Source organism: Hyla sarda, chromosome 8, assembly GCF_029499605.1.
Source record: "Hyla sarda isolate aHylSar1 chromosome 8, aHylSar1.hap1, whole genome shotgun sequence".
NCBI lineage: Eukaryota > Metazoa > Chordata > Amphibia > Anura > Hylidae > Hyla > Hyla sarda.
The window spans coordinates 120,204,106-120,229,683 of record NC_079196.1 but is presented as its reverse complement, the minus strand read 5'-3'; the positions used below and the strand labels follow the sequence as shown (position 1 = coordinate 120,229,683).

The window sequence follows — 25,578 nt, the reverse complement described above, 5'->3', positions numbered from 1 at the left end:
AAAATAAATTTATGACTCCATATCAGCATGGCTTCATGAGGGATCGGTCCAGTCAAACTATCCTGATCAGCTTTTATTAGGAGGTGAGCTCCAGACTGGACCAGGGGCAATCACCGGATGTCATATATCTAGATTTTTCCAAAGCATTTGAGACAGTTCCACATAAAAGGTTGGTGCATAAAATGAGAAGGATTGGGCTGCGGGAGAATGTGTGTAAGTGGGTAAGTAACTGGCTCAGTGAAAGTAAATAGAGGGTGGTTATTAAGGGTACTTATTCTGATTGGGTTACTAGTGGGGTACCACAGGGGTCAGTCTTGGGTCCTGTTCTATTTAATATATTTATTAATGACCTTGTAGAGGGGTTGAATAGTAAAGTAGCAATCTTTGCAGATGATACTAAACTCTGTAAAGCGATAAACACTATAGAGGACAGTGCACTGTTCCAAATGGATCTGGATAGGTTGGAAGTTTGGGCTGGGAAGTGGCAGATGAGGTTCAACATTGATAAATGTAAGGTAATGCACAAGGGGGAGAAAATTCCGGGCTTAGGTATTAAATGGGAGAACACTTGGAACGACTGACATGGAAAAGGACTTGGGAGTCTTAGTTAACAGTAAATTTGGCTGTGGTGACCAGTGTTGGGCAGCTGCTGCCAAGGCTAATAAAATCATGGGGTGCATCAATAGGGGCATAGATGCCCATGACAAGGAAATAATTCTACCGCTGTACAAATCACTAGTCAGACCACACATGGAATACTGTGTACAGTACTGGGCACCAGTGTACAAGAAAGATATAGTGGAGCTGGAGAGGGTTCAAAGACAGGCAACCAGGGTAATACGGGGAATGGGAGGACTACAGTACCCCAAAAAATTATCAGAATTGGGGTTATTTACTTTAGAAAAAAGAAGGCTTAGGGGCGACCGAATAACTATGTATAAATATATCAGGGGACAGTACAGAGATCTCTCCCATGATCTTTTTATACCAAGGACTGTATCAAGTGTACTCTACGTTTAGAGGAAAAAAGTTTTCTACACCAGCACAGACGGGGGTTCTTTACTATACGAGCAGTGACACTATGGAACTCTCTGCCAGAGGAGGTGGTCATGGTGAACTCTGTAAACGAGTTCAAAAAGGGGCTGGATGCATTTTTGGAGAATAATAACATAACTGGTTATGTATACTAGATTTATAAGGACAGAACGTTGATGCAGGGATTTATTCTGACATATTTGGAGTTTTTTTTTCCTTCCTCTGGATCAACTCAACTGAGTAGGGACTCATTAGTGTTATAGGTGGAACTTGATGGACTCTGGTCTTTTTTCAACCTTATGAACTATGTTACTATGTATTATGAACTACACTTATGAAACTTTACAGCCCCTGTAGCATAGTGAAATAAATAAAAAAAATCCTGGAATACCCCTTAAACAACATGGCTGCTGCTAATAAATGAGCTGTCAGAGCTTTGTTATGTAAGCCTAAAAGAGCCGTTGGCCTATTTAATAAACTGCGGACCACCCCCTCCCAAAACGGCCTAATTCCAGGACAAGTCTACCAGATGTTCAGGTGCGTTCCCACATTTGCATTACATTGCTAGCAGATATTTGAAGATGAGAGGTTCTGTGCATGTAGGAAATCTGGGGTTTTATGCCATCTAGACGATAACTTGTATTACACTTCTTGAGGTAGTAGGCACCTGGAAAACCTGTGTGAGGATTTTAACATATAAAAACCTCATTATCGGGGAAAGAGGATTCTAGTTCTTTTTCCCGTGAGAGAATAAAGCCGGTATAATATTAGATGATGGGAAGCACAAATTTATGGCTTCAAATAGAAATTTTAATATGCCCCTTGTGTCATCAGCAAAGATTCAAATTCTGAGGAAGGGCTAAATGAGTAATGTTTTAGGAATTCTGAACAACAGGCCTTAAAGTGAGCTATATGTAAAAAGGTTAGCCGCAGATTAGGTACCAGAGTTTTTAGTTCCTCAGTATTAGGGGTCCTCATTTGCAAAAAGGGAAAAAAATGAAAATTTTTAAGTCACGACCAAATATATAACGGAAGGTGTCAGATTCCTTGCTAACGACCATGGGTATCAAACTCGACGGGAGAAGGGGGTAAAGTGAAGGGGACCGATTGGGAGCAAGGGCCGACCATACAGTTATAATCTCGCGTACTAGCATGTTACAGTTAGATGGTCGTCTACTGGTGGTAGATGTACATGTTCCTTAATAGCAAATAACAAGAAAGAGAAAACGGAGTCACTTATAAAACATATATAATTTTATTAATTCCGTAGAATGTAAGTACATAAAAAATATATTGATTAAAAGTGCTATTTTTCAAAGAGGAATGAGGCTAAAAGGTGGTGTCACCGGCTCTGCAATGAAAGCTGGGTTATATATAGTGTATATATTGCTGGGTCCACCACAATGAGATAGAAATGATACAATAATCTTGCACACAAATTTGCACAAACAAAGTGTTTAGCAGCATCTAAAAAACATGTAAATAAATCTCACAGTGAGAATTTTGCATGCCAAATAAAGTGCAGTGTGCATGTAAACAAACATAACATTGCAGGGATACAAAACAGTATAGCGATATACCAGGGTACAACAGCAATCGGCAGAGACCGGGACAGCACCACTCCAACGTACGTTTCGGTACGCAACCTTCGTCTGGGAGTCAATGTTCCTTAATAGACCTCCTAGATAATTCATTGATGTTTTATCTAGGGTTCAGTTAGAAGCAGATGAAGCGACTGAGGGCATCCATCTCTGTAGCTGAATAGCCCTAAATAATTTTTTATGTCGGGTAAACCAATGTCCCCTGGGCAATGGGTCTGAAAAGCAGCGAATGTGTCAATCTCTGCCTTTTTTGTTTCCATATAAATTGAAAAAACTTAAAACGTAGTGAAGTAAAAAAAGGCTTTTTGGAGAGCAATTAAAAGTAACTGTAATTTAAATAAGACTTTAGGTACGACATAGGTCTTCAAAATGAAAACGTATTATGTTGTGGTTACTATTACCAATATGTCCCCCTACCACTTCATTAGATACTATGTCTGACATATTCATTAATTTAAAGTCCAGAAGTGCCCTCCTCTTGTTGAGTCCTGCACTAGTTGGGAAAGGAAATCGTCCTTTATTATTGTCAAAAACCCGTTGCTGCAGTTTTCAACTTTCCAGTATTTTCTGTCTATATCAGGGTAGTTAAAGTCCCCCTAAATAATGACTTCGCCCTTCTTTGCTGCCCCATCTAACAAACCCCTACCAGTAATTTATTATTCTTACCTGCACTTATGTTTCCACATTGAAAGTACACATTTTAATTGTATTCACATATGTCTTTACACAAGATTTTACGTATACAAAGAACTGGAAGACTTTTGTAAGGAAGAACGGACAAATATACCTCAAACAAGAATTGAAAGACTCTTGGCTGGCTACAAAAAGCGTTTACAAGCTGTGATACTTGCCAAAGGGGGCAGTACAAGATAGTAACTCTGCATTTTTTTGTTTTCTGTTATTTTGAAAATGTAAATGATGGAAATAAAATCTAACTTTTGTTGACATATTATTAGAATGTCTAATCTGTAATTTGATGCCTTTTGGAGATTTTTCCATCTTTCCTTGGCTTCTTTATGCACATTAATACAAATTTTTACCTGGGTTGCCCAAACTTTTGATCCCCACTGTAAGCAAATATTTCTGAACAGACTGTAACCTTACAAATTAAAGGTGTATTCCAGGCCAAAACTTTTTTTTATATATATCAACTGGCTATGGAAAGTTAAACAGATTTGTAAATTACTTCTATTAAAAAATCTTAATCCTTCCAATAGTTATTGGCTTCTGATGTTGCGTTGTTGTTTTCTGTCTAACTGCTCTCTGATGACTCACGTGCCGGGAGCTGTGCAGTTCCTATGGGATATTGTCCCATCATGCACAGCTCCCGGGACATGACATCATCATTGAGCAGTTAGACAGAAAACTTCAGAAGCTAATAACTATTGGAAGGATTAAGATTTTTTAATAGAAGAAATTAAAAAATCTGTTTAACTTTCCGGAGCCAGTTGATAAATATAAAAAAAGGTTTTGCCTGGAATACCCCTTTAACCGCTCAGTCATAGCTCACAACCAGCCATGTCTCAATTATCCCCACTATATCATAGACTTATTTCAGCATTAATATTTCCAGTTCTTTATTCTTATTAGTGAGGCTTTGGGCATTAGTATACATACACCTAATGTATTTATTCATATTTCCTTTTCTCTTATCAGTTATTACTGCTCTAACCCCTCCCTCCACTCAACCCCTAGTTTTATTACTTATCCACAGCTGTCCTTCTACACTGTCTTCCTCTTCTATACTGTAGTCTCCCCTCAATTTAATTAAACACTTCCTGTCCCTACTGTAGAGTCTGTAGCTGACAAAGAAGTCAGCAACATTGGTAAACTTTGGTGGGTTGTTTAGCACAGACAACTAAGATTCCCTCTCCCTTCTCTGTATGATACTGTCATCTTATCACTGGGTTTTAATCAAGCTGCTCACACTGCTTCCCTGAAGTGATTCCCGTAATACTAGCTGCCGGGAAGCAATGTAAGGGTTAAACAGGCTACTTTAATTGCTTGCTATGATATTTCCTGCTCTGCTGCATGTTCAGGCTACTTTAAAGGGGTTATCCACCATAAGTTGATTTTAGTAGTTACCTACTGGATTTCCTGTTGGATTTGGTTCTCAAACTACACATCCCATAGTTCCATGCTTGTAAGTTTGAGGTCAATTTCCTCCCTTCTTCACATCAGCCACCCCACCCATTGAAACACAAATGAGTTGCATTCCATTCAAAAGACCAGTGTTTTCTAACCAAGGTGCCTTCAGCTGTTGCAAAATGATCTCTCTCCCACTCAGCGGTCACTCCACCCATTGAAGCAGACAGGCTCCATATGGTCACCTGACTAGTGATGTCATGTCTTGACGCACTGCAATCTTGGAAAACTCGAGACCTGAGTAATTTTGTATGCTGTTAAAAATAAATATTGGGGCGAAAATCACAGAAGAATTGCGAGACCACCGTTACACACAGGAACAGACACTTTATTATGAACCACACTAACTTTACAGCCCATGTAGCAGAGTCAAAGAAAAAAAAATACTGGAATATCCCTTTCAGAAAAGTCTGAACTCTAAGTACACCAGAAGCTGACTCACTGAATTTAAGGGGTACTCCGGTGGAAAAAACATATTTTTTTAAAATCAACTGGTGCCAGAAAGTTAAGCAGATTTGTAAATTACTTCTATTAAAACATCTTAATCTCCCAGTACTTATCAGATGCTGTATGCTCCAGAGGAAGTTCTTTTCTTTTTTAAATACTTTTCTGTCTGACCATAGTGCTCTCTGATGATGTCAGGAATTATCCAGAGAAGGAGAGGTTTTCTATGAGGAGTTGTTGCTACCCTAGACTGTTCCTGACATGGACTGAGGTGTCAGCAGAGAGCAATGTGGACAGACACAAAATAAAAAGAAAAAAAAAGAAAAGAATGCCCTCTGTATTACACAGGAGCTGATAAGTTCCATAAAGATTAAGAATGTTTTACTAGAAGTCATTTACAAATATGTTAAATTTTCTTGCACCAGTTGATTTTAAAAAAAAAAAATAAAAATTTTTCCACTGGAGTACCCCTTTAAGACTTAACCCTGTCTTTCCGGATAGCCCTGATATCATCATCATGTAGCAATTTTGCATATCCAGTGGCCTACATGATGATGTAGGAAACTTTTTCCAGCAAGATGGTGCACCACCACATTATGGGTGTCAGGTCCGAGCATTCCTAAATGAACAGTTTGCTGAAAGTGGATTGGTCGTCATGGGCCAGTTGAATGGCCCCCAAGGTTTCCCGATCTGACCCTCTTAGACTTTTATCTTTGGGGTCATCTGAAGGCAGTTGTCTATGCTGTGAAGATACGAGATGTGCAGCACCTGAAACTACGGATATTGGAAGCCTGTGCAAGCATTTCTCCTGCGGTGTTGCTATCAGTGTGTGAAGAGTGGGAGAAGAGGGTTGCATTGACAATCCAACACAATGGGCAGCACATTGAACACATTTTATAAGTGCTCAGAAACTTGTAAATAACTCATGAAAGAATAAAGTTACGCTAAAACCAAGCACATCATGGCTTTTCTCGTGAAATTCCCAATAAGTTTGAGGTGTCACATGACCCTCTTCCTATTGAAAAAACAAAAGTTGGATTTAAAATGGCCGACTTCAAAATGGCAGTCATGGTCACCACCAATCTTGAAAAGTTTACCCCCTCACATATATTAATGTGCCACAAATAGGAAGTAAATATCACCAACCATTCCCATTTTATTAAGGTGTATCCATATAAATGGCCCACCCTTTACTTTCCCCCATTTCCAATCAAATCTTTTTTCAATTCTTTACTTCTACTATATAATGTTTCAACCCTTCCCATTTGGAGCAAGGAAAGGTCATCAACCTTGAGAAAATGATGACATCAATCCAGGGCGCAGACTTCAGGATAGATAAAATTCTTTATTTCCACTAGGAAAAATGCAACGCTACAAATTGGGAGTGTTTCAAGCCCGAATTGAAAGTGAAAGTAAAGTGATCTTTACTGTGGCAATCACTAGGAAGGCCAAACTGCAACTCCCAGTATGCCCAGACAGCCAAAGACTGTTACAGTGGTGCCCAAACGGTAGCCCTCCAGATGTTGCCAAACTATAACTCTCAGCATGCCTGGACTGCCCAGGCATGCTGGGAGTTGTAGTTCTGTAACATCTGTCCCTTCAGATTTAGCAATTTCCATGAATTTTTTGAAAATTGCTGCTCTACTTTGAAGCCCTCTAATTTTTTCAAAAAGCAAAAATATGTCCATTTTATGATGCCAAATATTTTATTTGTGAATAAAAATAAAATATATTGCGAATATCCATTTTCCTTACAAACAGAGTGCTTCAAAGTTAGAAAAATGCAAAATTTTAAAAATTTTCATGACATTTTGGGATTTTTCACCAAAAAAGGATGTAAGTAACGCTGAAAATTAACCACCAAAATAAAGTAGAATATGTCACGAAAAAACAATCTCAGAATCAGAATATTTGGTAAGAGCGTTTTTCGCGTTATTACCGTATTTATCGGCGTATAACACGCACTTTTTAGGCTAAAATTTTTAGCCTAAAGTCTGTGTGCGTGTTATACGCCGATTCCCCCCCAGGAAAGGCAGGGGGAGAGAGGCCATCGCTGCCCGCTTCTCTCCCCCTGCCTTTCCTGGGGTCTAGAGCGCTGCTGCCAGCCCTTTTCACCCCCTGGTTATCGGCGCCGCTGCCCGTTCTGTCCCCCTGACTATCGGTGCCGGCGATAGCCAGGGGGAGAGAAGCGGCGCCGACAGCCAGGGGGAGAGAAGGGGCAGAGGCACCCATTGCCGGCGCCGCTGCCCTGTTGCCTCCCCCCATCCCCGGTGGCATAATTACCTGAGTCGGGTCCGCGCTGCTCCGCTGCTCCAGGCCTCCGTCGTTGCTATGCGCTGAACGGCGCGGCGCATGACGTCAGAGCGCCGCGCCGTGCATAGCAATGCAACGACGGAGGCCTGGAGCAGCGGAGCAGCGCGGACCCGACTCAGGTAATTATGCCACTGGGGATGGGGGGAGGCAACGGGGCAGCGGCGCCGGGAATGGGTGCCTCTGCCCCTTCTCTCCCCCTGGCTGTCGGCGCCGCTTCTCTCCCCCTGGCTATCGGCGCCGGCACCGATAGTCAGGGGGACAGAACGGGCAGCGGCGCCGATAACCAGGGGGTGAAAAGGGCCGGCAGCAGGGCTCTAGACCCCAGAAAAGGCAGGGGGAGAGAAGCGGGCAGCGACGGCCTCTCTCCCCCTGCCTTTCCTGGGAGTATATCGGGGTATACACGCGCACACACGCACCCTCATTTTATCATGGATATTTGGGTAAAAAACTTTTTTTACCCAAATATCCTTGGTAAAATGAGGGTGCGTGTTATAGGCCGGTGCGTGGTATACCCCGATAAATACGGTAATTCGTAAAGCGACGGTGGTCAGAATTGCGAAAAAGGGCTCAGTCCTTAAGGTGAAAAAGGGCTGCGTCCTTAAGGGGTTAAGTCTCAGGTGAAGGGGTCTTGAGGTACGACCAATATATTGTAGAGAACAGTGCAAGCACTCAATCATATAAATAACTTGGTCAGTGGAGCATGTCAGACGATATGTAATCTCAAAAGTTTCTCCTGTAGTAGTTGCAGTGAATTTAGTTTTATTATGGTCAACCTGGTAACTCAGGTTATGTGGTTTCTTTTGTGTTTTTTTTATTGCAACTATATATTTGTATTTTTCATGCCATTATGGCTTTTTAATGTCTTATATTAATTTTAATGAATTTTTGTCACATTTTAACCATGTTTTTTCAATCTAACTATTGTTGAGTAATTTTAAATATTTCCGGCGGTACCGGTATGTGGGCCGGACCCGGAAGATACTTTCTTTTAAATACCCTATGGTGAACTCACTTTGTATTGAATGACGAAGAGCCCGTTTCTGTCTGGAAATGCTCCCAATTTATAGTGTTGCATCTTTCCTAGTGGAAATAAAGAATTTTATCTATTCTGAAGTCTGCGCCCCGGATTGATGTCCTAATTTTCTCAAGGTAGATGACCTTTCCTTGCTCTGAAGTTTACCGATTTTTCCGCTGAAAAATTCGGAGGGACCAGGAGGCTGCACTTCTCTATGACACGTCTGCAAAGGTGTTATGCTCTGAGCATAACTCATTGAGGTAAGGTTCAAACCTGTTGGCCCCCCATTTTCTCCTTTTCTACTATTACCTACACATCTTGGGTTTATCTGCACGAGGTGCACACCGGTATTTGTTTGATTAATCATTAAGTAGGAGTCTGTTGCCATTAAATCATGAATAAGGTAAATTTTGTCCAAGACACAGTTGAATGCAGCTTAAAAAATGTCTGTGCTTTTTTTTTCTAATTCTGTTCTTAACTGAAAACCAATCCCAACCTAAACGTGTGACAGATAGATAAATAAATCCTATACCTAAAGTTGTTTTGTCCTGTAAAATATTGGTGTAATTCCCAGTGTAGTCTCTTCCATTCCCCATGAGTTCAGGGGGCTTGGCTTGATGCGATTAGACCATATAAAGTTGGAAGCAAAACAATTGTCATCAATTGTCATACAGTATATATGAAAACTTCATACGTGTACAGTAAATAACATACTAGCACCATTGTTATGCTTAAATGAAAATGATATACATAATATAATCAAATGTGTGTCTTCACTTACTTTAAAGTAGTAAATAGAATTTTGTTCATGTGTGTGTCCCAGAAGGTCTTTGGTTACAACATCACCATATTTATCTTTAATCTGTTCCATCCAGTCATAAATCTAACAAAATATTGACAAATTAGTAGCCATCACCCAACAAACATAAAAAAAGCTAAATGCTGTTTACATTTTAATGTTCATTTTATGTGTTTCTGTATTATGACTATGATATTTTAAAGCACAATAGAAAAAGACCTCTGCAATAAATGCTAAGGATAGTCCTTATAGAATTGCTATTAAAGGGTACCTATCATTAATAATAAAAAAGTATATGTTATAAATTAGCCTATTTGAATTGCTAAAATGTTAAATTAACCCCCTTTCTGTTCCTGCCTGCAGTCCTGCTTGCAGATTGTCTCCTGTAGCAGCCTGGTAAAGACAAATATTAGGAAATGCAGGTGGGACCTCAGTTCAGCACAGTGTATAGAGTATACAGTACAGTTCAGAGAGTTGAGGTGGTTTGTGGCCAATCACAACCCATCTCACACTGAAACTCTTTTATTATAAAATTAAAAAACAAAAACACAAAAACAAGTCCAATTGACTGTAACAAAAATTAGCAAAACTGAACAAAAATACATACTTTCTGTCTCAAAATAACAACTCAAATTTTTCTAACAGGCCAACCCTGGTAATCTAACAAAAAAAAAAAAAATACAATAAAATAAAATAAAATTAACTACCTATAACCTACCTATAATGTCCAAAACCACACACACACACACACACACACACATTCCTTATAAAACATAAATAAAGCTTTCCTCGCCATAACAAAACAAAAAGTATCCAAACTTGGAAACGTAACAATAAAAAATAAAAAATTTAAATAACAAGAAAAATATGGCGTACTGCCTAAACTAAAAGTTATCCAACTTGGAGAAAAACACACAAAAATACATACACACATATATACATATATACATTCCTCCTTTTCTCCCTTTTTTTTCTTTTTTTCTTTTCCTCTTTTTTTTATAAATAACAAAAGAAAAATATGGCAAACTGCCATAACTAAAAATGACTCCCTCCAACTTGGTAAACTGTAGAACAATAGAAAACTGGTCTGACTGCCCATTTAAAACAATAACATTGTAAACAAAACAAAAACATAAATATATATATATATATATATATATATATATGTAAATAAATAAATACATTTGGCAAACTGCCTTAACTAAAATTATCCAACTTGGAGGAAAACAACAAAAATACATCTGATGCATAACGACCTGTATAACAATATAACTATATAACAAAAATAACATCCTACATTAATCTATCCCATCACCCACCACACCCTCTGGACATGGGTCAAAGTCCATAGAACACAGTTTGTCCACATTTTGTACACAACTGACCCATTCCGGACCACCACCATCCCCCAAAAACCCCACCCAACCTAAAATACACCCCTACTCACCTAATTATAAACAAAACAATATATATAGAACAATATATACAACAAAAAAATATCAGCAATACAATACACCAAAACCCCCACAAGGCCCAGGTTTGGTTGTCTGCAAGCCCTTTACAATCTATCCACAGAAAACAAAACAAAAAAGGCTAAGGTGACATGCACAGCCCCCCACCAGGAAGAAGGATGGCAATCCTGATAAAATAAAATGTAAATACCTTTCCCTATCAACCTCTGACCCTATCGCTATCCCTTCATGAAACTGACCCAAAACTCATCTTAACATACATACACTAGCCCTGGCCAAAATTAAGGTACTTTACCTTAAGGGCCTAGTACCTAGGGCACATCAAAAGAAAAACCTCTCCACAGGAGAGAAGCCCTACTGGTACCAAGACTGCCATACTCCAAAGACCTGGTCTTCCCAAGGTCACCGGTGATATTCCTACAGACCTCTACCTCGAAGAGGACTTTCTGTTGGGTCAATACTAAACACATTCCCCGTGTAGTACCTTAACACTAAGCTAACTAAGAATAAGGTGCCCCGATCTTGGCCACCCAGGTTCCTGAATACCCCATAAGCCCACTCCGGATAGGTAAGGCCGGCAAGTTGACTCCAGCCGATGGAAGCACCCACCCGGTTGTAGACCCCTATATTAAAGGGACAATGAAGCAGGAAGTGGTCGATGCTTTCCAGTGTGTCCCCACACTCTTCACGGGGACATCGCTGGTCATCAGAGTTCCTGTACTTAAGGTTGTCCCTTACATATAGCTTCCCCTGAAAGCAGCGTCAGGCCAAGTCCCAAACCTTCTGGGGGATCCTTTTCATGTTTAAAATGTACAACCCCACCCTCAGTTCCCGACCTGGGCAGTCCCTGAGTGCCAGAGGCTTCTGGAAGTGGGTTAACAGAACCCGTTTGTCAAGGAACAGCCTTGACTGGGTGTTGATCTCCCACACTCCCAGACCCCACCAACGTATGGCCTTCAGAGTCGGGGTAGCATAAGCCGGAAGATATCCATGAGATGTACGGAGGTCCTTCCCTCGCCCTCCTCTCTCCCATTCCTGGAAGAAAGGCCGAAACCATTCCCTGCAGGAGAGTACCCACAGAGGAGCCCTCTCTTTCCAGAGGTTTGCGATGTTAGCTTTCAAGAAGGTGTTCGTAAAGAACACCTCCGGGTTTACCATAAATAAACCCCCTAGTCTCCTCATGCGGTACTTTACCTCCCTCTTGCCTAGGTTCATCCTGTTCCCCCATAACAGTTGGAAAAACAGGCTGTAGTAAGCCTCTGGCAAGATACATACACTGCCCAGATAGATAAACAAGGGGAGCAGGTACGATTTGATCAGGTGTACTCTTTCCCTAAGGGTCAAAGACCAACCCTTCCACTGGTTCACCCTCCGAGTGGCATCTTGGAGCTTACTATCCCAGTTTTTGGTGGGATAATCATCCTGGCCAAATGTGATGCCTAAGACTTTTGCTGATTCCTGGGGCCCTGGAAGGATGTCCGGGAGATCAAACATGGGATCCCCCCTCCCATCCCGAGACTCTCACACTTATCCCTTAGACCTGGATGCCTCCGAGTAGCGGTCCACCTCCGACATCACCACATCGACCTCTTCTCTTGAGGAGCTGAAAATACTGACATCGTCAGCGAACGCCACGACTCTCTGGGTGACAGCCGTCTCCGACAGACTCATCCCGACTCCCACCAAGGGTCCACGACTCATCCTCCTAAGGAAGGGATCAATCGCGAACACATATAAGAGCGGGCTCAAAGGACAACGCTGACGGACTCTGGACCCCACCTCAAAAGAGCGGCCAGACCAACCGTTCACCACAGGGAAACTCTCTGCCCCTGCATACAAGATCTTAAGCCAATTAACAAAAGTACTTGGTAAGCCATATCTCAGGAGGATGGACCAGAGGTAATCGTGGTTCACCCGATCAAATGCTTTGGCCTGATCCAAGGACAGGAAGTACCCCTTCCAGAGACCTGCACTACTCCACTCCACTTCCTCCCTGACACTAAAGACAGCACTTAAGGTGCTTCGGCCTGGAACAGTGCAGTGCTGGGCCTCCGAAAGGACCCGGGGTGCAAACTTCCCCAACCGATTAAATAGTATCTTAGCCAGAAGCTTCCAGTCCGTATTGAGTAGAGCAATGGGCCTCCAATTCTCAATACGGCTGTGATCTTTACTCTCTGAGAGAAGAATCACGGCTGACCTCCTCATTGACTTCGGCAGAGTACCTGAGGACAGACACTCAATGAATACCTCAGTCAAGAGGGGAGTTAAAGACTCCTTAAAGGTCCTGTACCACTCGGATGTTAAGCCATCCGGACCTGGCAACTTCTTAGGGGCAAGCCCCTTGATCGCCAGTCTCCCTTCCTCTTCCCTGATTTCTTCTGCCAAAACGCCAAGAGATGGGTCTACCCCTTGCTCAGGAATGGCTTCAGCCAGGAAACCCGACATCACATCCCCATCCAGATCCTTCCTTCCCAAGAGGTGCGAGTAGAAGGATCTGACTACCTCCAAGATCTCTGATCTGGATCGATTCCGAGATCCCGTACTATTAATCAGTCCTGAAATTACTTTACTACTCACTGACATCTTGCAGTTTCTGTAAGGGTTGGGCGAGCGGTACCTCCTGTAATCCCTCTCAAAAACCAAAGATGCGTGCCTATCATACTGACACCTCATCAGCAAGGACTTCACTCTGGAGATATCCTCTCGGCTACCTCCAGTCGAGATGAGAAGTTCGAGTTTCCTCCTCAGACCCTGATACAGGCGATACCTGTTCAGGGACCTGAGACTCGAGAGCTGGCGGAAGAACCCCGCAACCTGCTTCTTGAATATCTCCCACCACTCTGATTTACTACTACGTAGGTCCAGTAAAGGTACCTGACTCTGAAGAAAATCCTCAAAGGACTGTCTTACCTCCGCTTCCTCCAGGAGGGACAAATTCAGCTTCTAATAACCTTTACCCATCCGGGGGGTTTCTGAAATATTCAAGGAAAACAAAATCATACAGTGATTGGAGAACTCCACCTCAACCACGGACACTGCGGAAGAGAAGGCTTCCTCCTTTAAATAAAACCTGTCTAACCTAGACCTGCAGCTAACTCGATGAAAAGTGAAACCCGCTTGACCTGAGGGGCTCCGGATTTGGGCATCCTCTAGGCGAGCTTCCCTAACAATATTATTGAGGGCCACACAGTCATAAGTCAGCGGATTGTTGGAACCTCTCCTATCTTGGGACCTCGAAGTCCCCTCCAAAAATCACTTGCCGATTAGTAAAAAGAAAGGGCTTAATTTTCATAAGGAGATCTTACGGCCCCACATGGTTTGTGGGGCATAGATATTAATGAGCCGGAGTTCTTGTCCCTTCATGAAGACATCTAAGATCAGGCACCTCCCCATTTCTAATTCAATAACCTGTCGGCATTCAACAGGAGCGGTAAAAAGGGGGGAGGCAGCCGGACCAGACCCACTAGTAACACCCTTCACACCACTACTCTCATCCTCTTTATTGCCATCCATACTAGACTACCCATTCATACCACTTCCACTCCCACCAACATTCACTCCAATGACACTCCCACATACACTCCTCTCATCCACAACACTACTACACTCAGCATTCACACACCCTGCACTCTTGACCTGACTAACACATTCTGGGCTGGCTGGGAATTGTAGCACTGCCGGTTTTAGTATGATCCTCTGAATCATCTTAACTGCTGCTGGGGTCGATGCTGATGATTTTCCCACTATAGGCGATGTTACTTCCCATGTCTGTCTGGGGCTGCCCCTCTGAGCGCACCCCAGCTCCTTCCACAATGTCAGCGCTAGCATTACCCGACCGCACTCCATGCTGTACCCCCCCCCCCATGCTGGCTCCGTTCTACCACAGAAACGGGGTCTGGCAGTCTGGGGGGCCTGCAGCCTGAACCAGCTTTGCAGCTGGCCCAGACTGCTGGAAAGGAACAAACACATACTGCACGGATTCTTGTGACTTTTGTTTCGTTGCTTTGTTTCTTTTGTTTTCTTTGCTTCACTGCCACATCCTCACATAGGTTGTCAACAAAGATAAAATTCTGGAGGTGGGCTGGGGACTCCTGCATCACTATAGCCCTCAGCAATCCCCCAGCCTCACTCTCCACATCCTCCTCTTCACTATCATTTAGTGGAAGCGCCACCTTTGCAGACTCAATGTAACTGTCCTGGGTGGTCATGGTGTCACATGGAGCTACAGGCACATCTTCTTCCACCCTCTCCTCCTCCTTTCCTCCATCACAGCCATCCTCACTTTCTTCACTGCCACTACTCTACCCATCATCCACCTCCACTTTCACCTTATCTGGGAATTTCACGGCGGCCAAACTATCATCATTCTCCAGCTTCTCCTTAAAGAGACTGCTCCCCTCCAGTATCTCAGCTCTCCTCTCCTCCAGCTTCACTATCTCGCTTTTCAGCACTGTGATCCTCTTTCATAGCTCTGGCCTGTTCTTTTTGGACCCCGTGCTCGCCAGATTCTGAGCCACATGAAGATCCTCCCTGGAAAGTCGTCCCCATGAGCCTATAACCCCCCCCCCCCCCCCCGGGAAAGGCTGATGGAAAACACTGCTTCTCTCTGTGTGGAAGTCTGGAGCTCAAAAGGGACACACCCGACAGCTGCACACCTGAACTGCTCTGGGCTGTATGTAGCAGAGTAAGTGAGGAAGTACTCTCCAGCAGGGCTTCAGATTATGTTACAACTGCTAGGGAACACTCCTTCCCAGTCTGGGGAACAAACTGATAATTAGTAGGAGATATAGAACAATATCGAGGTAGAAAACAAAAAAATATATATATAAATAAAAGCAGGGGGTGGTTTATTACAAGTGGGGAAGTGAACTCGGAGGAATACAAAAATTCGCAAGATCATGACAGTGCCTCTTCAACCACTTAGGGAACCTAAGGACCACTGGCGTACTTGTACGCCCGTGGGAATTTCGGTCCCCGCCGCGTGCCAGGCGGGGACTGGACCGGGGTGACTGCTGAAATCGATCAGCAGGCACCCGGCGCAAATGCCCCCAGCATCAGACCCCCCCATATCGGCATATTCCCATAGGGGAATTAACACTTGCGATTTGCGCCCATTCTGGGTCATACGGGTCTATGGTGACCCGGAATATAAGGGGGATCTCGGTTGTCCAAGACACCCACGATCCCCCTGAACGGATAGGAGTGAGGTGGCAGGGGTGCCACCCCTCCTATCACTGCTATTGGTTGTCAAGAAACGGCCTCCAATAGCAGATCGGGGGCGGGGGGGTTAACTTTTGGTTTCCCGTTCTGCCCACGCACAATAGGCCGGGGCAGAACGGAGAAACCGACAGGGACCGGCGACAAAGTCCACTTACCCATGGTGGTGGCAACGGGCAGCGATTGGTGACGGCAGCAGGCGGCAGAAGAGGACAGCGATGCGACTCCCTGAATCCTACAGAAGCCGGTGAGTTGCCTAGCAACATCTGGAGGGCTACAGTCTGAGACCACAATACAGTGGTCTCTAAACTGTAGCCCTCCAGATGTTGCAAAACTGCAAATCCCAGCATTCCCACACAGCCAACAGCTGTCTCGGCATGCTGGGAGTTGTAGTTGCGTACCTCCAGCTGTTGCATAACTACATCTCCCAGCATGCCCTTTGGCGATCAGTACATGCTGGGAGTTGAAGTTTTGCAACAGCTGGAGGCACACTGGTTAGAAAATACTGAGTCAGGTAACAGAACCTAACTGAAGGTTTTCCAACCAGTGTGCCTCTAGCTGTTGCAAAAGTACAACTCCCAGCATGCACGGTCTGTCAGTACATGCTGGGAGTTGTAGTTTTGAAACAGCTGGAGGTTTGCCCCCCCATGTGAACGTACAGAGTACATTCACACAGGCAAGTTTACAGTAAGTTTCATGCTTCAAGTTTGGGCTGGAGCAAATTTTTCGCCGCAGCGCAAACTCCTAGCGGGATACTCACCGTAACCTGCCAGTGCGAATGTACCCTAATAACACTACACTACACTAACACATAATAAAGGGTAAAACACTACATATACATCCCCTTACACTGTCCCCCCAATAAAAATGAAAACATATCGTACGGCAGTGTTTCCAAAACGGAGCCTCCAGCTGTTGTAAAAAAACAACTCCCAGCATTTCCGGACAGCCACTGACTGTCCAGGCATGCTGGGAGTGTAGCAACAGCTGGAGGCACCCTGTTTGGGAATTACTGGTGTAGAATACCCATATGTCCACTCCTATGCAATCCCTAATTTAGTCCTCAAATGCGCATGGCGCTCTCTCACTTCGGAGCCCTGTCGTATTTCAAGGAAATAGTTTAGGGCCACATATGGGGTATTTCCGTACTCGGGAGAAATTGCAATACAAATTTTGGGGGGCTTTTTCTCCTTTTACCCCTTATGAAAAGGAAAATTTTTACACTAACATGCTGGTGTAGCACCATATTTTTTTATTTTCACAAGCGGTAAAAGCAAAAAAAAGACCCCCAAAATATGTAAGGCAATTTCTCCTGAGTACGGAAATACCCCATATGTGGGAGTAAAATGCTCTGCGGATGCACAACAAGGCTCAGGAGTGAGAGCGCACTATGTACATTTGAGGCCTAAATTGGTGATTTGCACAGGGGTGGCTGATTTTACAGCGGTACTGACATAAACGCAAACAAATAAATACCCACATGTGACCCCATTTTGGAAACTACGCCCCTCACGAAACGTAACAAGGGATATAATGAGCCTTAACACCCCACAGGTGTTTGAAGAACTTTAATTAAAGTTGGAATGGAAAATGAAAAAAAAAAAATTTTCACAAAAATGCTAGTGTTATCCTAAATTTTTCATTTTCACAAGGGAAAATAGTAAAAAAAAAGCCCCATTTCTTCTGAGTAAGGCCATACCCCATATGTGGACGTCAAGTGCTCTGTGGGTGCACTACAATGCTCAGAAGAGAGGGAGCGCCATTGGGATTTTGGAGAGAGAATGTGTCCGAAATTACATTTTTCATTTGCACAGCCCACTGTTTCAAAGATCTGTCAAACGCAGTGGTGTGTAAATACTCACTGCACCCCTTATTAAATTCTGTGAGGGGTGTAGTTTCCAAAATGTGGTCACATGTGGGGGGTCCACTGTTCTGGCACCACGGTGGGCTTTGTAAACGCACATGGCCCCTAACTTCCATTCCAAACAGGCGCTCCTCCTCTTCTGAGCATTGTAGTGCGCCAGTAGAGCACTTGAAGTCCACACATGGGGTATTTCCATAATCAGAAGAAATGGGGTTACAAATGTTGGGGGTCATTTTCACCTATTACCCCTTGTAAAAATGTAAAATGTGGGGGAAAAGCAGCATTTTAGTGAAAAAAAAATATTCATTTACACATCCAAATTTATCGAAAAGTCGTCAAACACCTGTGGGGTGTTAAGGCTCACCGTACCCCTTGTTACGTTCCTTGAGGGGTGTAGTTTCCAAAATAGTATGCCATATGTTTTTTTTTTGCCGTCCTGGCACCAAAGGGGCTTCCTAAGTGTGACATGCCCCCCAAAAACAATTTCAAAGAAAAACTCACTCTCCAAAATCCCATTGTCGCTCCTTTCCTTCTGAACCCTCTACTGTGCCCTCCGAACACTTTACCTACACATATGGTATTTCCTTACTCGAGAGAAATTGGGTTACAAAATTTAAGGAAGATTTCTCTCCTTTTAACCTTGTAAAAATTCAAAAACTGGGTTTACAAGAACATGCGAGTGTAAAAAATGAAGATTTGAATTTTCTCCACTTTGATGCTATTCCTGTGAAACACCTAAAGGGTTAACACACTTACTGAATGTCATTTTTGAATACTTTGAGGGGTGCAATTTTCATAATGGGGTCATTTGTGGGGTATTTCTAATATGAACACTCTTCATATCCACTTCAAATCTGAACTGGTCCCTGAAAAATTCAGATTTAGAAAATTTTTTGAAAAATTGGAAAATTGCTGCTGAACTTTGATGCCCTCTGATGTCTTCCAAAAGTAAAAACATGTCAACTTTATAATGTAATCATAAAGTAGACATATTGTATATGTGAATCAATATACAATGTATTTGGAATGTCTATTTTCCTGATAAGCAGAGAGCTTTAAAGTTAAAAAAAATTCTACATTTTCAATTTTTCCATCAAATTTTGGAATTTTTCACCAAGAAATGATGCAAGTATCGATGACATTTTACCACTAAGATAAAGTAGAATATGTCACGAAAAAACAATCTCGGAATCAGAATGAAAGGTAAAAGCATCCAAGAGTTATTAATACTTAAAGTGACAATGGTCAGATGTGCAAAATACGCTCTGGTCCTTAAAGGGGTACACCGGTGAAAATTTTTTTTCTTTTAAATCAACTGGTGGCAGAAAGTTAAACATATTTGTAAATTACTTCTATTAAAACATTTTAATCCTTCCTGTACTTAGCTGCTGAATACTACAGAGGAAATTCTTTTCTTTTTGGAATGTTCTCTGATGACATCATGACCACAGTTCTGTCTGCTGACGTGATTATAAAAATAATAATGATTTATTTATTGTTGTCCTTAGTGGGATTTGAACCCAAGTCCCCAGTGCTCCAAGGCAGCAGTGCTATCCACTGAGCCACCATGCTACCCTTAGCACACATCTGCTATGCATGGTTACTAAAATGGACAGAGATGTCAGCAGAGAGCACTGTGTCCATGATGTCATCAGTGTTCCAAAAAGAAAGGAATTTCCTCTGTAGCATTCAGCAGCTAATAAGTACTGGAAGGATTAAGATTTTTTAATAGAAGTAATTTACAAATATGTTTAACTTTCTGCCACCAGTTGATTTAAAAGAAAAAAGGTTTTCACCGGAGTACCCCTTTAAGGCTAAAATGAGCCTGGTCCTTAACCCCTTAAGGACCAGGGTTTTTTCTATTTTTGCACTTTCGTTTTTTCCTCCTTACCTTTAAAAAATCATAACCCAAAAATCCATATGATGGCTTACTTTTTGCGCCACCAATTCTACTTTGTAATCAGTCATTTTACCCAAAAATCTACAGCGAAATGGAAAAAAAATAATTGTGAGATAAAATTGAAAAAAGAAAATGCCATTTTGCAACTTTTGGGGGCTTCCGTTTCTACGTAGCACATTTTTCGGTAGAAATGACACATTCACTTTATTCTGTAGGTCCATAAAATTAAAATGATACCCTACTTATATAGGTTTGATTTTGTCGTACTTCTGAAAAAAATCATGACTACATGCAGGAAAATTTATATGTTTAAAATTGCCATTTTCTGACCCCTATAACTTTTTTATTTTACTGTGTATGAGGTGGTATGAGGGCTCATTTTTTTGCACCGTGATCTGAAGTTTTTAGAGGTACCCTTTTTGTATTGATCGGACTTGTTGATCACTTTTTATTCATTTTTTATTATATAAAAAGTAACCAAAAATATACTATTTTGGACTTTGGAATTTTTTGGCGCGTACGCCATTGACCGCGCGGTTTAATAAATTATATATTTTTATAATTCGGACATTTACACACGCGGCGATACCACGTGTTTATTTCTATTTTTATTTACACTGGGTTTTTTTTTTAAATAGGAAAAGGGGGGTGATTAACACTTTTATTAGGGGAGGTCTTAAATGATCTTTATTCACTTTTTTTTCTCACTTTTTTTTTTGCAATGTTATAGCTCCCATAGGGACCTATAACACTGCACACACTGATCTTTTACATTGATCACTGGTTTCTTATAGGAAACCAGTGATCAATGATTCTGCCGCTTGACTACTCATGCCTGGATCTCAGGCACTGAGCAGTCATTCGGCGATCGGACACCAGGAGGCAAGGTAGGAGACCCTCCTCGTGTCCCGAACAGCTCACTGAGATAACCGGCAATGTTTTACTTTCACTTTAGATGCGGCGTTCAAGTTTGTACGCCGCATCTAAAAGGTTAATAGCGCGCGGCACCGCGATCATTGCCACACGCTATTAGCCATGGGTCCCGGCCGTTGTTACAGGCCGGGCCCGACCCGCTCTGGCCCCACGTTATAGAAAGGGAAAGGACTCAGGACCTACCGGTACGTCCTTGGTCCTTAAAAGGTTAAGGGGTTAAAGGGGTACTCCGGTGGATTTTTTTTTCCCCAAATCAACTTTTTCCAAAAAGTTAAAGAGATTTGTAAATTACTTATATTAAAAAATCTTCATCCTTCCAGTACTTATCAGCTGCTGTATGCTACAGACGAAGTTGAATGGTTCTTTTCTGTCTGACCACAGTGCTCTCTGCTCACACCTTTGTCCATGTCAGGAACTTTTGCTATGGGGAGGTTTGCAATGGGGATTTGCTTCTACTCTGAACAATTCCTGACATGGACAGTGGTGTCAGCAGAGAGCACTGTAGTCAGACAGAAAAAAATCTCAACTTCATCTGGAACATACAGCAGCTGATAAGTACTGGAAGGGTTAAGATTTTTTAATAGAAGTGATTTGCAAATCTGTTTATCTTTCTGGCACCAGTTGTTTTGATAGAAAAAAAAAAAAAAAAACGTTTTCCACTGGATTACCTCTTTAACCCCTCACTTTAAGGGCCAGAGCATTTTTTGCACATCTGACCACTGTCACTTTAAGCATTAATAACTCTGGGATGCTTTTACTTATGAATTTGATTCCAAGATAGTTTTTTGTGGCATATTCTACTTTAACATAGTGGTACATTTTTGCCGAAGAAGGGAAGGAGCGACAATGGGATTTTGGAGAGTGAAATTTGCTGAAATGTTTTTTTTGGGGGCATGTCGCATTTAGGAAGCCCCTATGGTGCCATAACATAAAAAAATAAAAAAAAGGCACGTAACAAGGGGTACAGTGAGCCTTAGCACCCCACAGGTGCTTGATGACTTTTCGTTAAAGTCGTGAAGTCGGATGTGTAAATGAATTTTTTTTTTAACTAATATGCAGTTTTTTCCCTAAATTTAATATTTTTACAAGAGGTAATAGGAGAAAATGCCCCCCCAAAATGTGTAACCCCTTTTCTTGTAAGTATGGAAATACCCCATATGTGGACGGAAAGTGCTCTGCAGGCGCACTACAATGCTCAGAAGAGAAGGAGCCACATTTGGCTTTTTGCAAGCAAATTTAGCTAAAATATTTTTTGGGCGGCATGTCGCATTTAGGAAGCCCTTATGGTACCAGAACAGCAAATAAAGCCCCACATGGCACACTTTTTGGAAAACAACACTTCTCAAGTAAAGTAACAAGGGGTACTGTAAGCCTTTACACCCCCCCCCCCCCCCAGTTATTTGAAAAATTTCCTGCTAAAGTTGGACGTGAAAATTAAAAATTAGATATTTACTCCAAGGTGTAATAGGAGAAAACGCCTCCCAAAATTTTTAACCCCATTTCTTTTGAGTATGAAAATACCCCATATGTGGATGTAAAGTGCTTTGCGGGCAAACTACAATGCTCAGAAGAGAAGGAGCACCATTGGACTTTTGGAGAGAGAATTTGCTTGGAATGGAAGTCGGGGGCCATGTGCATTTACAAAGCCACCATGGTGCCAGATCAGTGGATCTACCCCACATGTGACCCTATATCAGAAACTACACCCCTCACGAAATATAATAAGGGGTGCTGTGAGCATTTACACCTCACTGGTGTTTGACACATTTTTCATTTTCATGGACCACTGTTCAAAAAATCTGTCAGACACCAGTGGGGTGTAAATGCTCACTGCACCCCTTGTTACATTACGTGAGGGGTGTAGTTTCCAAAATGGGGTGACATGTGGGGGGGTCCATAGGGGCTTTGTAAAAGCACGTGGCCTTCAATTCCAGACATTCTCTCTCCAAAAGAACAATGGCACTCCTCTTTTGAGCATTGTAGTGCACCACAGAGCACTTTACGTCCACACATGGGGTATTTATATACCCAGAAGAAATGTTGTTACAAATTTGAGGAGGATTTTTTCCAATTGCCCCTTGTGAAAATGAAAAATTTGGAATGACACAAGCATTTTAGTGAAAAAATACAAATTTGTCATTTTTACGTCCAACTTTAACGAAAATTCTTCAAACACCTGTTGGGTATTATGGCTCACTATATCCCTTGTTACATTCCATGAGGGGTGTAGTTTCCAAAATGGGCTCACATGTTGGTGTTTTTTTTTTTTTGCGTTTGTGTCAGAACCGCTGTAACGATCAGCCACCCCTTTGCAAATTACCTCAAATGTACATGGCGCTCTCACTGATGAGCCTTGTTGTGTGCTCACATATGGGGTATTTCCATACTCAGGAGAAATTGCATTACAAATTTTGGGAGTCTTTTTTTCCTTTTATGGGGCAAAACCAGCATATTAGGTTAAAGAATAATTTTTTTTACAATAACATACTGGAGTAGATCCCAACTTTAACTTTTCATAAGGGGTGAAGGGAGAAAAAGCCCCCTAAAATGTGTTAGACAATTTCTCTCGAGTATGGAAATACCCCAAATGTGACCCAAAACTTTTGACTCTAAATACGACAGGGCTCCGAGGTGAGAGAGTGCCATGCACATTTGAGGCCTTAGTTAGGGATTTGCATGGGAAGGACCCAGAAGCAAGAATTACACTTGCCTCCGACTCCAAAATTACCCTATGGCAGTGTTTCCCTAACAAGGTGCCTCCAGCTGTTGCAAAACTCCCAGCATGCCTGGACAGTCAATGTCTGTCCGGCAATACTGGGAGCTGGAGGCTCTGTTTTCTAAACAGTGCCGTACCAGACGTTTTTCATTTTTATTGGGGGGGGGGGGGGGGGGGTGTGTGTAACTGTGTAGGGTTATATGTATGGGTAGTGTTTTACCCTTTATTTTGTGTATTGTAGTGTAGTGTAGTGTTTTTAGGGTACATTCATGTGGGCGGGTTTACGGTGAATTTCCCGCTTGGAGTTTGCACTGCGGTGGAAAATTTGCTGCAGCTCAAACTTGCAGCGAGAAACTCACTGTAAACCCCTGCCCGTGTGAATGTTCCCTGTACATTAACATGGGCGAAACCTCCAGCTGTTGCAAAACTACAACTCCCTGCATGTCCTTTGGTTGTCCGTGCATGCTGGGGGTTGCAGTTATGCAACAGCTGGAGGCACACTGGTTGCAAAACACTGAGAGTTTGTTACTTAACTCAGTCTTTCGCAACCAGTGAACCTCCAGCTGTTGCAAATTTACAACTCCCAGCATGCACGGTCGGTCAGTGCATGCTGGGAGTTGTAGATAGTTTGCAACAGTTGGAGGCACACTGGTTGCAAAATACTGAGTTAGGTAACAAACTCAGTGTTTTGCAACCAGTGTGCCTTCAGCTGTTGCAAAAGCTACAACTTTCAGCATGCACTGACAGCCAAAGGACATGCTGGGACTTATAGTTATGCAACAGCTGGAGGCATACTACTAACACTCCCAGCATACCCTTTGGCTGCCCATGCATGCTGGGGGTTGTAGTTATGCAACAGCTGTAGCCACACTGATGGCAAAACACTGAAAGTTTGTTACTTAACTCAGTGTTTCGCAACCAGTGTCCCTTCAAACTACAACTCTCAGCATGGACTTACATGCTGGGACTTGTAGTCATGCAACAGCTGGATGCACACTACTACAACTCCCAGCATGCCCTTTGGTAGTTTGTGCATGCTGGGGATTGTAGTTATGCTATTGCTGGAGGCACACTTTTTCATGCCTGGCAGTTCCCAGCTGCTATCAGTGACGATTATGCTGATGTCTGCCATTAACTCCTCAGATGCCGTGATCTATATAGATCATGGCACACGCGGCAATGGGTGCATTCCAATGGATGATTGGATTGCCTGGGGCACTGTCACGGGGATCCGATCATTCAAGATGGCAGACAGAGGTCCCCTCACTTGTTCTGGCCAGTGTCATGATCGTTGTGCCCTAAGCTGTCCCTAGAAACACTCTCCCTGCCTACTTGCCCATCCCCCCTAAATGATAGATTGACAACTGGGTGCCGATCCATTACTACACTAAAGTGCAATGGGTGTAAAGGTGCACAAATAATACAGTACATATTTGGGGACAGGCCAGAAATGCAATGGGAATACAAAAACCAGAACAGATATAAATATACAAAATAAGGCAGAATAAGACATACTAACATACAGTTCAGAAACAGGAATAAAGATTAACGGCAGATATGAATAAACTAACAAGATTAGATATGGAATAAGTATACAGCAGAAACCAGGAGACGCAGGGGATAAAAGGAGTACTCCGGTGCACACTTTTTTCATGTTATCCCGTCCGGGCTGCAAAATAAAAGAAAACACATTTTATCTTACCTGCCAACGAGCCCCCGGAGCTCTGGTACAGGTGTTCGGTCCCCGGGCTGTATTCTTCTTACTTCCTGTTAGCCCGGCACGTCACACGGAGCTTCAGCTTATCACTGGCCGCAGCGATGTGCCGCCTCGGCCAGTGATAGGCTGAAGCTCCGTGTGACGTGCCGGGCTAACCGGAAGTAAGAAGAATACACCCCGGGGACCGGACACCTGTACCGGAGCTCCGGGGGCTCGTTGGCAGGTAAGATAAAGTGTGTTTTCTTTTATTTTGCAGCCCGTACGGGATAACATGAAAAAAGTGTGCACCGGAGTACTCCTTTAACAGATAAACTGAATGTCAAACACTAAACAGGTCAGGAAACATAGAACACTGTTCACACTGAACACAGAAAACAGATACTAGTTCAGAGGACACAGATCAGTGA

At 42.7% G+C, this 25,578-nt stretch overlaps 1 protein-coding gene across 1 annotated transcript in view; it reads right to left on the bottom strand.

Moving 5' to 3' along the window:
- The window catches only part of LOC130284897 (carboxypeptidase O-like), a 239,466-nt gene that overhangs the window by 181,368 nt on the left and 32,520 nt on the right, over positions 1–25,578 (bottom strand). Inside the window, exon 5 of the mRNA XM_056535811.1 lies at positions 9,335–9,436. Coding sequence (XP_056391786.1) covers positions 9,335–9,436 — 102 coding nt within the window. The remainder of the gene's footprint in view (positions 1–9,334; positions 9,437–25,578) is intronic.